Raw genomic sequence first — 12,417 nt, 5'->3', positions numbered from 1 at the left:
GCAAAAATTATATTTTTATCCTCTGGTATAAGTGTTCATAACGCCAAGGTGTAAATGGCTATGACTCCTGGATGTCCACATGTGATCAGAGTATTCAGGACGGACACTAGATGTGAACGTGGCCATAGTCACTCAGCAGGCAGGCGACACATCAAGAGTGTGTTTCTGTCTCACACCCACCGTACCTGCAGATGTTGTTGATTATTTTTTTAAAGGGATGTCATACCAAATATTGACTTTGTTTATTTTATTATTCTTTACTGCTATTTATGTATTATTTTCTTCTCTATTATCTTACATGTTTTCTTATGTGTTTTTATTATGTATATATTCATCTTCTATATGTGGTGACCCGTAAAGGGAAAAGCCGCTAATAGAAGAAGATAGTAATTCTCATTTATTCATTAAAACCTGTCTTTCATCAGTGGCTTTTCAAAGCCTAACTATGTAAAGCTATAAATACAAATTGTAAGGTCATAAGTCCAGACATTTTCCTTGTTTACTAAGAAACACTTGCCTTGGTAAATAGTTTCCAGCCACAGTGTGCAGTTTCACCCTCTTTTGCGGTTTGAAATGGAAATGTGGTGAAGCCTTAATTAGTGGTGCTCCAACATGAAAGGTATCAGACTGAAGAGGAACCAGATACAAAAGAAAATCTATCTTAATCTGGGTAATGAGATCAGATTAATGACAGTATTATCTGTAAAAGAATAAAGACATCTGTGCTAGACAACAGACACCATGACCATGTTTACCAGAATATCTTCAAAAACACATAACAGGAAAGAACAGCACCATTTATACATACAGTCACTGAGCCAGACAAGCAGCAGCAGCCTTTCCATGAACCCTCTGGTGGTTACGGTACAAAACCCATACTGTAATCATCTGGATCTGATGACAGATAAACGAATCTACTGAATTTCTTTTATATATATTTTTTCAGGCATTACAAATTCTGACTCTGCTGACACTGATTTCACTGCATTTCTCTGAGATTATCAGCCCAATATTTGTCCACATCAAGTCTCTCCTTGGTGCTTGTTAATTAATTGTGTATATGTGATTGAACTGCGTGAGTTTATGAATAAATGCAGGCCAATCTGAGAATGCAGGCCAACACTTGTGAAGCACAAATGAAGGTGCAATAAGAGGGCTGGGTATGTACATGCTTTCTGAGAAATAAAATGGGACTAGTCAGCAGCTTATTGGACACCTTGAGAAAAACAGGATGTAGAGGCTTGTGGCTAAATCGGCTAGCAGGAACTTAAAACACAGAGAAAGGAACACAGAAATGCTGACCTAACTACATACCTCCAAAAGCATCACTTGTTTATAGACCATCCGAACATCTAAGGGAGAAATGTCCCAAATCCTGAGTCTGTTTACACCACCGCTGCTGTTTGGTGAGTTCTAAACCACATCGATGTGAATTATAAAGAACTGTTTCAGTGTAGATCTGAGAGACTGGATGATATTCAGGACCTTTTTGAAAAATCATTAGACCTGATAAGGATATGTTTGGTAATCAAGAAATGTAACTAAAGACAGTTTGCCAAATAACGTTCAAAATCGAATGATGTGATGTACGAGTTAGCTGAATTAGATAATCGATATGTTCACACTGATTTACAGGTTAAATGGTTTGTAGAGTGATGATGATCCTGTTAACATGTTGTTGGTCTTCCAGGTGTTTTTTGGCCAAGTATCCTTCAGATCACTTCAGCTGATCACGTATCTGTCCATCCTGGAGAGAACATCACCCTGCACTGTAACATATCTATTACAACTAACTATACTCAGATACTGTGGTATCAACTGGGATCTGAGGAGGTGAAGCTGCTGATATCTGCTGAACAGGGGAGGCTGAATAAAAAGTTTCTTCCTACTTATAATGTGAACGAGAGTCAATTTGATATAACAGAAAGATGCAGTTTAGTGATTATTGACGTTAGACAGACAAACCTGGGATTTTATTACTGTGAAGGTCGAAAGGATAAGACACACATTCAGTTTGAGAAACCCATCAGACTGAGTTTTACAGGTTGGTGAAAATATTTTCTTCATTTATGAATATTAATATTGTCTTACTGCATATTTGTGTATTCGTTCAGCTTAACAATTTAACATATAGTTAAAAAACATTTCCATTTTTGTTTTAATGGGTCATTTCAAATGTATTAAACCTTTGTAAGAAGTATTATAAAGATTTTAGAATGAAACTAGATTTTACAGAACCGTGTATGTTGTAATTGTTCAGAAAAAAAATGTTTAAAAATATCAGTGACCTTTAAAGTTAGTGTAAGATTTGCCAGTACTTAAATAGAACCATAAAAAGGCAACAGCTGTGACACATTGTTGGGATTTAGTTTATCTTTTTCTAAAAATGTGACACTTGCATTCATCTTTTATGACAAACAGTTTTATTCAAACAACTAAAAGTAAAATGTTCAAGGAGATTGGGATAATAATATTTTAAAAGTTATTAGTTTTAAATTAATTTTAAACTTTTATTGAATGTATTAATTAATTTATTTTTATTTCTTCTTCTTCTTCTTCTTCTTCTTCTTCTTCTTCTTCTTCTTCTTATTATTATTATTATTATTATTATTATTATTATTATTATTATTATTATTATTATTATTATTATTATATTTTTTCCTCTATTCTGTTTCCTGCTTTGAGACAATGGGAATTGTTAAAAGTGCTATACAAATAAATTGATTCTGAAAATTTTTAATTAGATTGAATTTCTGCAAAACCAGTCAGCCCATAAGTATTGGTACCCTGCATCAAAAATTCACAATGCTTGCACTGTGATATTTATGCCATTTTAAATATGTAGTTTCTTGAATTGAATAATTCTGTAACTTCGCAGATGTCCAAGACTAGAGACACTTGAAGAGGATCCTGAACTTTATCATTTTTGCTGTGTTTCCTATTTCTTTCTAGAATGGATTTTCTGACACCACTGTCCCAGTATGCATATTTTCATGTTGGAATTCCAAAACAAAGGAATTATATATATATATATATATATATATATATATATATATATATATATATATATATATATATATATATATATATATATATGCACCCTCATTTTGGTAACCTAATGAAATGGTATATGATTAAAGGTGATTTTCCTAAAAACTGAGAGCAAGATTAAAACTATTACTCACAAAACTAGGTTTTGATTCAGTGTACATAATCTATGTAAATAATATTTTATTCTAAATATTATTACTTTTAAACAAGTTATATTTGTCACACAATTCCATTTAGAGAATCATAGTGTGGGATATTGATTTTACTCATTTTAGAAAAAAAGAGCAAATTTTAGTTGTCTGTACGCGCTCACCGCATGATCAGAATAAACTGCAAGCCCGTGTAGTTTCAGCAGAGGATCTAGCATTAGGTCACATCAGCTGCAGTGCCGGGAAACAGGAGTGTTTGAAACTAACAGAAGGTGAACTACCGAAAGAGAAAATGGATTAAAGTTATGATTTTAAACTCATACACAGTGTAAGGGTTTTCCTCAGGTTTCTCTCTGTACTGATTTCTTTGACACTATGCGTTATGTATTTCAGAAGACCATGACACCTCGTCTAAGCATCCAGATACTGAGCTGTGTACAGGATCAGAGATGTGGATTACACGGATTGTGTGTCTGATCTCTGTCCTAATAAACCTCATCTGTATGTGTGTGATCTGCTACAGGTTCAAAGGTGCAGTTTTTTTTATCCAGATCATCTTTAATATTCACAGTTTTTAATAAGCTGTAAAATAACTATTTAAATACTATTCAAATTAGTTCAATTTATACATGAAGATGTTTTAAAGTCTCACAATTCAAAATCTCCTGCTAATTTAATTACAGACCACAAAATAAATTATTTGTTTTCTGCCTTATTAATATGGACAGAGTGGAAAAAAGAACCAGCGAGTAGAGTATTAAATAATGCATGTATAATTAACAGCAGTCCAGCAGCAACTCATGGCCTTCTTTACTACTCTAATGACTCACCAAATGCTCATACACATCGTTTGTAGGTCATCTATTAATTAAATTTAATTCAGTAAAAATAGTCTGAAATGTTATTATTAGCCAACAATCTGTGGTTAAATTTTGTATGTAGTGTAATTTTTAATTCAAATTCATTTCTTTCAGGAAGGTCATCATCATCATCATCATCATCATCATCATCATACTGTTGCAGTAACATAAAAGGTTCCACTGAAAAGATGGATAAGGTACCATTTTATTTTAACTAGATTAGTTTACCTTTTGGTTTTATTTGTTGTTCAAAACGATCAATTTGTTTCAAAGTAATATAAAAACTTAAAGTGAAAAGTGACGGTTCAACAGATTGCCCTCAGATTTATGGTCACTATTAATTTTACAGATAATTTTCAGGTCATTTATGTCAAATTAAATCTATCCAACTGATATAATCAGATATCAATTTGATACAAATTTAGATGCATTGTTTTAAGAAACAGGTTAAAAGTTATGAATGTTAAGTTAAAATCTCATTAGAATATGTAAGTCAGTGTTAGACATGTGACAGGTGAAGTGTTACTGCATACATGTACAGCACGTGTCATTTAGTACGATCTGTATGCTACATCAATTTACCGGTGGAAAGAAATGGATGTGTACAATTGAGAAATGTTTCATGGAATATGAAGTTACTTAGATATAGACTTGGATTTAGCATGCTAATGCATTTAAATGTTAATTTGAATATTAATGCAAATGATTTTGTAATGCCAATATACAGAGAGAGAGAGAGAGAGAGAGAGAGAGAGAGAGAGAGAGAGAGAGTAATAGTAATAGTAAAGCATCACATATATAGATATTTAGCAATAAATATTAATGATGTTGTTGCTCCTTGATGTTTTATGATGGCTCTCCATCTCTCTCAGCAGGAAGAAAATGTTCATTATGCCAGCATCCAACACAAAAGAAAGCACAGAGCAGCTTCTAAGAAAAAGACATCATCAGATTTGGACTGTGTGACGTACGCAACAGTTAACTTACAGGCTAGGAGACACTGACCAGCACAAGGTTTTCAAATGTATTACATCATCATAAAAACTATTGTTCTGCTGTTTATTTGTTTTGTATAAAGAACTTAACAATAACTACTGTAAAATAAATACTTATTCTATTTTGAATTACTGCATAAATGTTACTAGGATCAGCTGGTGATTTAGATGAATAAATACGCAAGTTTAATGTTGCATAAGAAAATAGTCTGCCTTTGTTACAAATGGGAAAACCTCTAGAATACTCCAAATGTAAATTAATAATCATGTACTGCCCAGCTTGATGCTAATGTTAAGTGCCTGATGTTAATATATATGTAAAAATGTATAAATAAACAGCAGTGATATAAAAATAACACATTAAGTATTTATACACGAGCCCAAATCAGTCCAGAGAAAAAAGACAAAACTAAAAGTATTTGAGACACATACTGATAAACATTAGGCAGCTGACATTAGCTAGGAAAAAAGGTTCTTCAAGGTTCTCGGAAGCCGTTTTGATATGATAAATACATTCATTATATGGTCTAAAGTTTGTGGACATCTGACCATCACACCCATATGTGCCTCTTCTCCAAACTCTTACCAGAAAAACTGAAGCACACAGATTTATAAAATGTGTCTGTGTGATGTAGCTTTAAGAGACTCAAACCCTGTTCCATCATGACAATGTCACTGTGAACAAAACAGATCCATGAAGACATGGTGTGGAGATGAAGGTTGGCGTGGAGAACTGGGGTTTACTACACAGAGCCCTGACTCTGACTCAACCCCATAAACATAATAAGGATGAACTGGAACTGGAGTCTCCTCCACATCCCAACATCAGTGTCTGATCTCACTAATGATCTTGTAGCTAAATGAATACCCACAAATCCCTACAGCCACAATCCAACATCTGGTGGAAAACCTTCCAAGAGAGAAGAGTGGAGCTGATCATAACATCATGACAGCAAAGGGGAATAAATGTGCACATACTTTTGGCTATATAGAATACTCTGTTACTGTATATATCACCAGAGAAACAACTAAAGGACCTTTAAGTGTTCTAAATTTACTAAAAGTGCTTGGGTTCTGTCTACATCTGCATGGTTTAATGAACAAGGGCCAGGATTTTGTCTGTGGCCATAGATGTGTTAAACACATTTGTTTTATGCACACTTTTATAAATAAGAGCCTAAAACTGACATAGACATTAATGTTTGAACACAGAAAAATAAAGTGGTCTAAACCCCTTCTATGATGTTCTGTACTAAATCATTGTACCAGAACTTTTTTTTAACCCCATGTGTGGGTTATTTCATGAGCATGATTTGCGGTTATCTAATCTACATGACAGAAGTGTTATGTAATTTTCTTGTTATTTTCGACAACTCTGTGGTCAAAGGCTTCACACAATCGGAAAGATACTCTTTCCATTACGCTTCCTGTTATCTGTTCACAGACGGCATGTTTTAATAGGTTTTATTTTAGATTGCATGTGCAAAAGTTTTTATCTTTCAGCTTGTTTAGATGATGCCAATATTAAATACAATGACAGCAAACAGATAGAAATGAGAGGGAAGAAGAACGGACGCTGCACACTCCCTTGCTCTCATCACTACATCTGAAACATAAAACCACAGTGTATCATGTATGCAGAACAGGAAAAGAGTGAAACTGCACAGGTTGTGGGTAGAAACTGCCATTTCTCGATAAACCCAAAGCGTAAAGCCTGGATCTGAGAAAGAAAAAAAAACTTGAAGCACAGGACACTGAGCTATTGTGGTCACCAAACTTTCCACTTAAACATACAATGCTGCTCATCACATTAGATTCCACTTCTGATTGTGTATCTATCTGTAGTGCACCTACTGTATCTGTAGTGTACCTATCTGTAGTGTATCTATCTGTAGTGTACCTACTGTATCTGTAGTGTATCTATCTGTAGTGTACCTATCTGTAGTGTACCTACTGTATCTGTAGTGTACCTATCTGTAGTGTACCTATCTGTAGTGTACCTACTGTATCTGTAGTGTACCTATCTGTAGTGTATCTATCTGTAGTGTACCTACTGTATCTGTAGTGTACCTATCTGTAGTGTACCTATCTGTAGTGTACCTACTGTATCTGTAGTGTACCTATCTGTAGTGTACCTATCTGTAGTGTACCTACTGTATCTGTAGTGTACCTATCTGTAGTGTATCTATCTGTAGTGTACCTACTGTATCTGTAGTGTACCTATCTGTAGTGTACCTATCTGTAGTGTACCTACTGTATCTGTAGTGTACCTATCTGTAGTGTACCTACTGTATCTGTAGTGTACCTATCTGTAGTGTACCTATCTGTAGTGTACCTACTGTATCTGTAGTGTATCTATCTGTAGTGTATCTATCTGTAGTGTACCTATCTGTAGTGTACCTACTGTATCTGTAGTGTACCTACTCTATCTGTAGTGTATCTATCTGTAGTGTACCTATCTGTAGTGTACCTATCAGTAGTGTACCTATCTGTAGTGTACCTATCTGTAGTGAACCTACTGTATCTGTAGTGTACCTATCTGTAGTGAACCTACTGTATCTGTAGTGTATCTATCTGTAGTGTACCTATCTGTAGTGTACCTACTGTAGTGTATCTATCTGTAGTGTACCTATCTGTAGTGTACCTACTGTAGTGTATCTATCTGTAGTGTACCTATCTGTAGTGTACCTACTGTATCTGTAGTGTACCTATCTGTAGTGTACCTATCTGTAGTAGTATCTATCTGTAGTGTGCCAACTGTATCTGTAGTGTACCTACTGTATCTGTAGTAGTATCTATCTGTAGTGTACCTATCTGTAGTAGTATCTATCTGTAGTGTACCTATCTGTAGTAGTATCTATCTGTAATGTACCTATCTGTAGTGTACCTACTGTATCTGTAGTGTACCTATCTGTAGTGTACTTACTGTATCTGTAGTGTACCTATCTGTAGGGTACCTATCTGTAGTGTACCTACTGTATCTGTAGTGTACCTATCTGTAGTGTACCTACTGTATCTGTAGTGTACCTATCTGTAGTGTACTTACTGTATCTGTAGTGTACCTATCTGTAGTGTACCTATCTGTAGTGTACCTACTGTATCTGTAGTGTACCTATCTGTAGGGTACCTATCTGTACCTGTAGTGTTGCTTGGAAGGCATTGCTGGTCTAATCCTAAGTTCTCCCAGGTGGCTAATCAAGAGTAGTTTCAGTCACCCTTAAAGTGTGGATTGTGGGGAGGGTTTAATAATCAGAATCAGCTTTAGAATCAGAATCAGCTTTATTGCCAGGCATGTTTACACATGTGAGGAATTTGTTTTAGTGACATAATCTCCAGAGTGTAACAGGATGTCATATGCAGTATAGAAGAGATTGTATGTACACATTTACAGGTGTGAAATGTGCAGTTTAAATAAACATATGAAATATACATATAATAAGATATATTAGATTAGATTAGATTAGATTAGATTCAACTTTATTGTAATAACACATGTACAAGTACAAGTTTGGCATCTAACCAGAAGTCCAATAACCAGCAAGTGCAAGATGTCCAGTATATACAGTATGAACAGGACAATATACGGGTGATCATGCTATGAACAAGATATACAGGTCATAGACATAATATACAGGGTGTTACAGTATATATTACATACTGATACTTTTGTTTATGCTGTCCTCAGAAGCATCTTCTCAACACATCGATTTCGACAGCATCTCAAGTTTACTAGTCTTTATCTCTTTTTGTCCAATTAAGTGTTACCAGATATGTAATCAAACATCTGCCTCAAACCTATCTCTGATGTCACCGTCTCACAAACTCAGGAACTCTAATGAAATAACGAGAGGCCATACTACCAGTAACCTCATGTACCTTCATCTGTTGTCTCAGTCTATAACAGTGGTATTGCGGTGGTAGGAGGGCTCTGGAACTGTCAGGCTGCTGTATCTCAGTTTTAGCCTCCCATAATTATCTTGACTTTCTGGCCCTAACTGAGACCTGGATATCTCCACACAGCTCGGCTACCCTAACTGCTCTATTCTTTTGCTACTGACAGCTACCCAAAGGCACTTTTCTAAATTCCCTCAATTAATGGAACTTCTCTGCCTTCTCTTCTAAACGCAGGAAAATTTATTGTGTTGTTCCTTGACAATTGGATGTGTTACGCAGCAACCGGACAAAATGAAGCAAAGAAAAATGGAAAAAATTGCAATAACAGTTTTTGGCTTTTAATGCACTCTCTTGTTCATCTTAAGTGATTTCTGCCTCCCTGATTGCTGAAGACTCTGGTACCTTTTATAATGGGAAGATTTAAAAAATCTGCCAGATCTTCATTTCTAACCCAAATTCGACACTGGGTACAAGGAAAACCAAGACTCTTCTCTGTTCTAGCACTTACGTGGTGGATTGAAATTCCCCTAGATGTCTAAGCAGCTGAGTCACTACAGTCTTTAAATAACTTCTAAAGACCTACCACTTCCTGTACGTAATTAGCACTTATAAATATTTTACTGACTGTGCTTTTTGTAATATAGTATGGGGAACAACTGTTGGGGAATAACTGAGTTGTTAGACTGACAGTACTCTTAGTCTGAGACCTATTGAACTACCATCAGGATGAATTTATTGATAGTTTATTGGTACACTAAGTCTCTCAGGATAAGGAGTGTCTGCAAAATGCTAGAAATTTAAATGAAAGTGGATAAAGGATAAATAAAAGTTTTATTAAAACGTAAATAAACACACAGGTTGACACAAAGAGATTTAAATGGCATTATTAAAGAGACATTTCAGAAACAGTGACTCATTGTAATTGTAATTTGTGTCTGTACATAAATAGTCAGGGTGTTTCTCAGCTCATGAGGTGATGCACTGACTTGGTGGGATATTGCACCATGGGGAACACAAAAGACCTGCCAGTGGACCTGTGTAATAAGGTAGCAGAACTTTATAAAGCAGGAAAATATAAAAAGCTCTCAACACTTGAAAATGCCAGTCAGTGCTTTAAACTAGGGATGTACCGATCCGATATTTTGGATCGGTATCGGCGCCGATCCAAGCATTTTGAGTGGATCGGGTATCGGTGGTGCGAGACCGATCCAAATCCGATACCCGTGGTCAAGGGCGTCGGAACCATTAGAACTGGATGGGACAGGACCCACCCACTTTTTAAGACCAATAATATTGGACCCACCCACTTTTACCGTCTCTATTCAGTGCATATGTCTTTTTTATTACTATTATTTTTATTATTTAGCGCCGCCAGTCGAATCCATTCTGCTTGAGGAATGCCCTAATAAATTAAACACCATTCTGCGTTTTACCTACAACATTGACCACGCTGCTGCTTCCAGAAATCCATGGGCGTCGGAACCATTATGTGTGTGTGTGTGTGTGTGTGTGTGTGTGTGTGTGTGTGTGTGTGTGTGTGTGTGTGTGTGTGTGTGTGTGTGACAGGACACGCCCACTTTTTTATTTACTTCCGACGCCCGTGGTGGTTGATTAATGAACAGCAAACATCATAGACTATTGCTTAAACTTATAAGAAAAATACACTTATATATTAAATTTCATTAATGTAAATAAATATAATGCATTTTATAGGAAATATGTTGCACAACCGCCTGCGACAGACAGACAAGTTTATCAGGCGTCCTTTAAATTTACCTCAGCGTGTTAAACAAGTCGCTCATTTGGGTGTGAGGTTTACTGTTTAATACATTTTGCATTGTGTTTCAAGAGTTCTAATATAAGATTCACTTTAAAATATTGCCTTTTCTTCAGAAAATAAATTAATTTAATAATTGCAGTATATATGGTTTAGATTGTTATACCACTATCTGTTAAAAGTTCTGTTTGCTGCTGCATTAATACTTTATTAACGTTGCTTTTTTAAGGTTTCATTTTTCATCCAGTAATAATGGGCATTTCTGTATTTCTTTGCCAGAAACAAATAAATCTTAATAACTAAGCGAGTTGTAAACATTCTTTAGTTTTAAAAGTAGAAAAGAACACAGATATCGGATCGATACTGGTCGATACCGGCAAACGCTGGTATCGGAATCGGATCGGAAGAGAAAAAGTGGTATCGATACATCCCTAGATGTTCTGTTGATACTAAGCCACGGTCATGTTGACCAAGAATGATTTCACACATTACTGTCAGAAGAATTGTTCAGGACACAAAGAAAAACCCACAAACAACTTGGAGGAGATACGGGCTGCTCTGGATAAAGTGGTGTTGTTGTTCAAGGAGCACAATAAGAAGGGACCTGAATACAAATGACCTGGATGGTCGGGTTGTAATGAGAAAGTCGTTACTGCTCAAAAGCCACAAAAAGAGCCTTCTTCAGTACTCCAGACAGAACCTAGACAAGACTCACAGCTTCTGGAGCAGAGCCATGTGTAGTGATGAGACCAAAACTGAACTTTATAGTCACGACCATAAACACTATGTTTGTAGATGAGTCAACAAGGTCTACGGTGAAAAAGTACAACATTCCAACTGTAAAGCATGGTGGTGGATCTCTGGACGTTTTGAGGCTGTGTGAGCTCCAGTGGCACAGGGAAATTAGATGGTGGGAATAGTAGAGCAGTGCTGGTAGCTCTGAGGGAGTGAGGTGCAGTGTGAGGAGTGATGAGTTTTAAACAGGGATTATTTCTTTATTCTCTTTTATCTTTACGTTGGTGATTGTTCCAATCTGTTAACTTGCATATTAACTTGAATCCTATAAGAAATAAAATATATTTGTTTTGCGCTTTCTCACTCATGTTTTCTTTAATAAATGGTTCACATCTTGCAAATTCTTCAAAGGTATTGAGCACAATCCGCTCAATTATCCGCTGTAGCCTACATAATGTATCCACACGGACCGCCTTTATATCCTTCGTTATAAAAAGTACCATGTAATCGTCTCATCACTCCAAAGATCAGATATATAGTGACATAGATAAATCAGATATCTAATAATACACACCTCACTCTTCATTCATTCAGGAACATCATACAAATGGTGCTGAGTATCAGTTCTGGTGATGATGTCATATAGTCTAACAGTCATAATCACACCATGTGACGAGTTCCAGTCTGTTCTAAAGAAACAGAAGTCAGAAGTTCCTCGAAATGAGCATTAAATGAAACTGATTACACATGAGTGCTGAATGAGAAAATTTAAACAGTGGATGATAAAACAATTACAATGAAAAGCATATGATCATATACAAAAAACCTGGTCATCTGGGTCATTTGAATTCGTTCATTTACCACCGCTTATCCGAACTTCTTGGGTCATGTGGAGCCTGTGCCTGTCTCAGGTGTCATCGGGCATCGAGGCAGGATACACCCTGGACGGAGTGCCA

The 12,417-nt window shown here is 35.9% G+C and overlaps 1 protein-coding gene and 1 long non-coding RNA gene across 4 annotated transcripts; one reads left to right on the top strand and one right to left on the bottom strand.

Annotated features, from left to right (window-relative positions):
- Window positions 1-480: 480 nt before the first annotated feature.
- Window positions 481-8,290, bottom strand: LOC113638170. The gene is made up of 4 exons (XR_007144214.1): window positions 8,193-8,290; window positions 3,365-6,661; window positions 809-894; window positions 481-627 (listed from the first exon to the last, which is right to left on the bottom strand). It is a non-coding gene; the product is annotated as an uncharacterized LOC113638170 (long non-coding RNA).
- LOC113638168 lies at window positions 1,267-5,071 on the top strand. Of its 3 annotated transcripts, none has more exons than XM_027139204.2 (5): window positions 1,267-1,406; window positions 1,691-2,044; window positions 3,594-3,731; window positions 4,175-4,257; window positions 4,936-5,071. In XM_027139204.2, exons 1-5 carry the CDS (start codon window positions 1,364-1,366, stop codon window positions 5,062-5,064), a joined length of 747 nt encoding a protein of 248 aa, XP_026995005.2. In that variant the 5' UTR covers window positions 1,267-1,363; the 3' UTR covers window positions 5,065-5,071. The 3 variants fall into 3 exon arrangements, 2 of the variants coding, with proteins under 2 accessions (XP_026995005.2, XP_026995004.2); XM_027139203.2 differs by having other exon boundaries at window positions 4,933-5,070; XR_003439516.2 differs by lacking the exons at window positions 1,267-1,406; window positions 1,691-2,044 and adding an exon at window positions 3,186-3,472 and having other exon boundaries at window positions 4,933-5,070.
- Window positions 8,291-12,417: the final 4,127 nt, after the last annotated feature.

This window comes from Tachysurus fulvidraco, chromosome 10, assembly GCF_022655615.1.
Source record: "Tachysurus fulvidraco isolate hzauxx_2018 chromosome 10, HZAU_PFXX_2.0, whole genome shotgun sequence".
NCBI lineage: Eukaryota > Metazoa > Chordata > Actinopteri > Siluriformes > Bagridae > Tachysurus > Tachysurus fulvidraco.
Note: the sequence above shows the minus strand (reverse complement) of the source record. Positions and strands in the feature narration are given on the sequence as shown.

What these genes read in the sequence shown, in the direction of transcription:
- LOC113638168 (XM_027139203.2), top strand. Translation starts at nt 1,364, where the DNA reads ATGTCCCAAATCCTGAGTCTGTTTACACCACCGCTGCTGTTTG. An exon ending in TACACCACCGCTGCTGTTTG is followed by an intron (nt 1,407 to 1,690) that starts GTGAGTTCTAAA and finishes TTGGTCTTCCAG; the next exon opens with GTGTTTTTTGGCCAAGTATC. An exon ending in CCACTGAAAAGATGGATAAG is followed by an intron (nt 4,258 to 4,932) that starts GTACCATTTTAT and finishes CATCTCTCTCAG; the next exon opens with CAGGAAGAAAATGTTCATTA.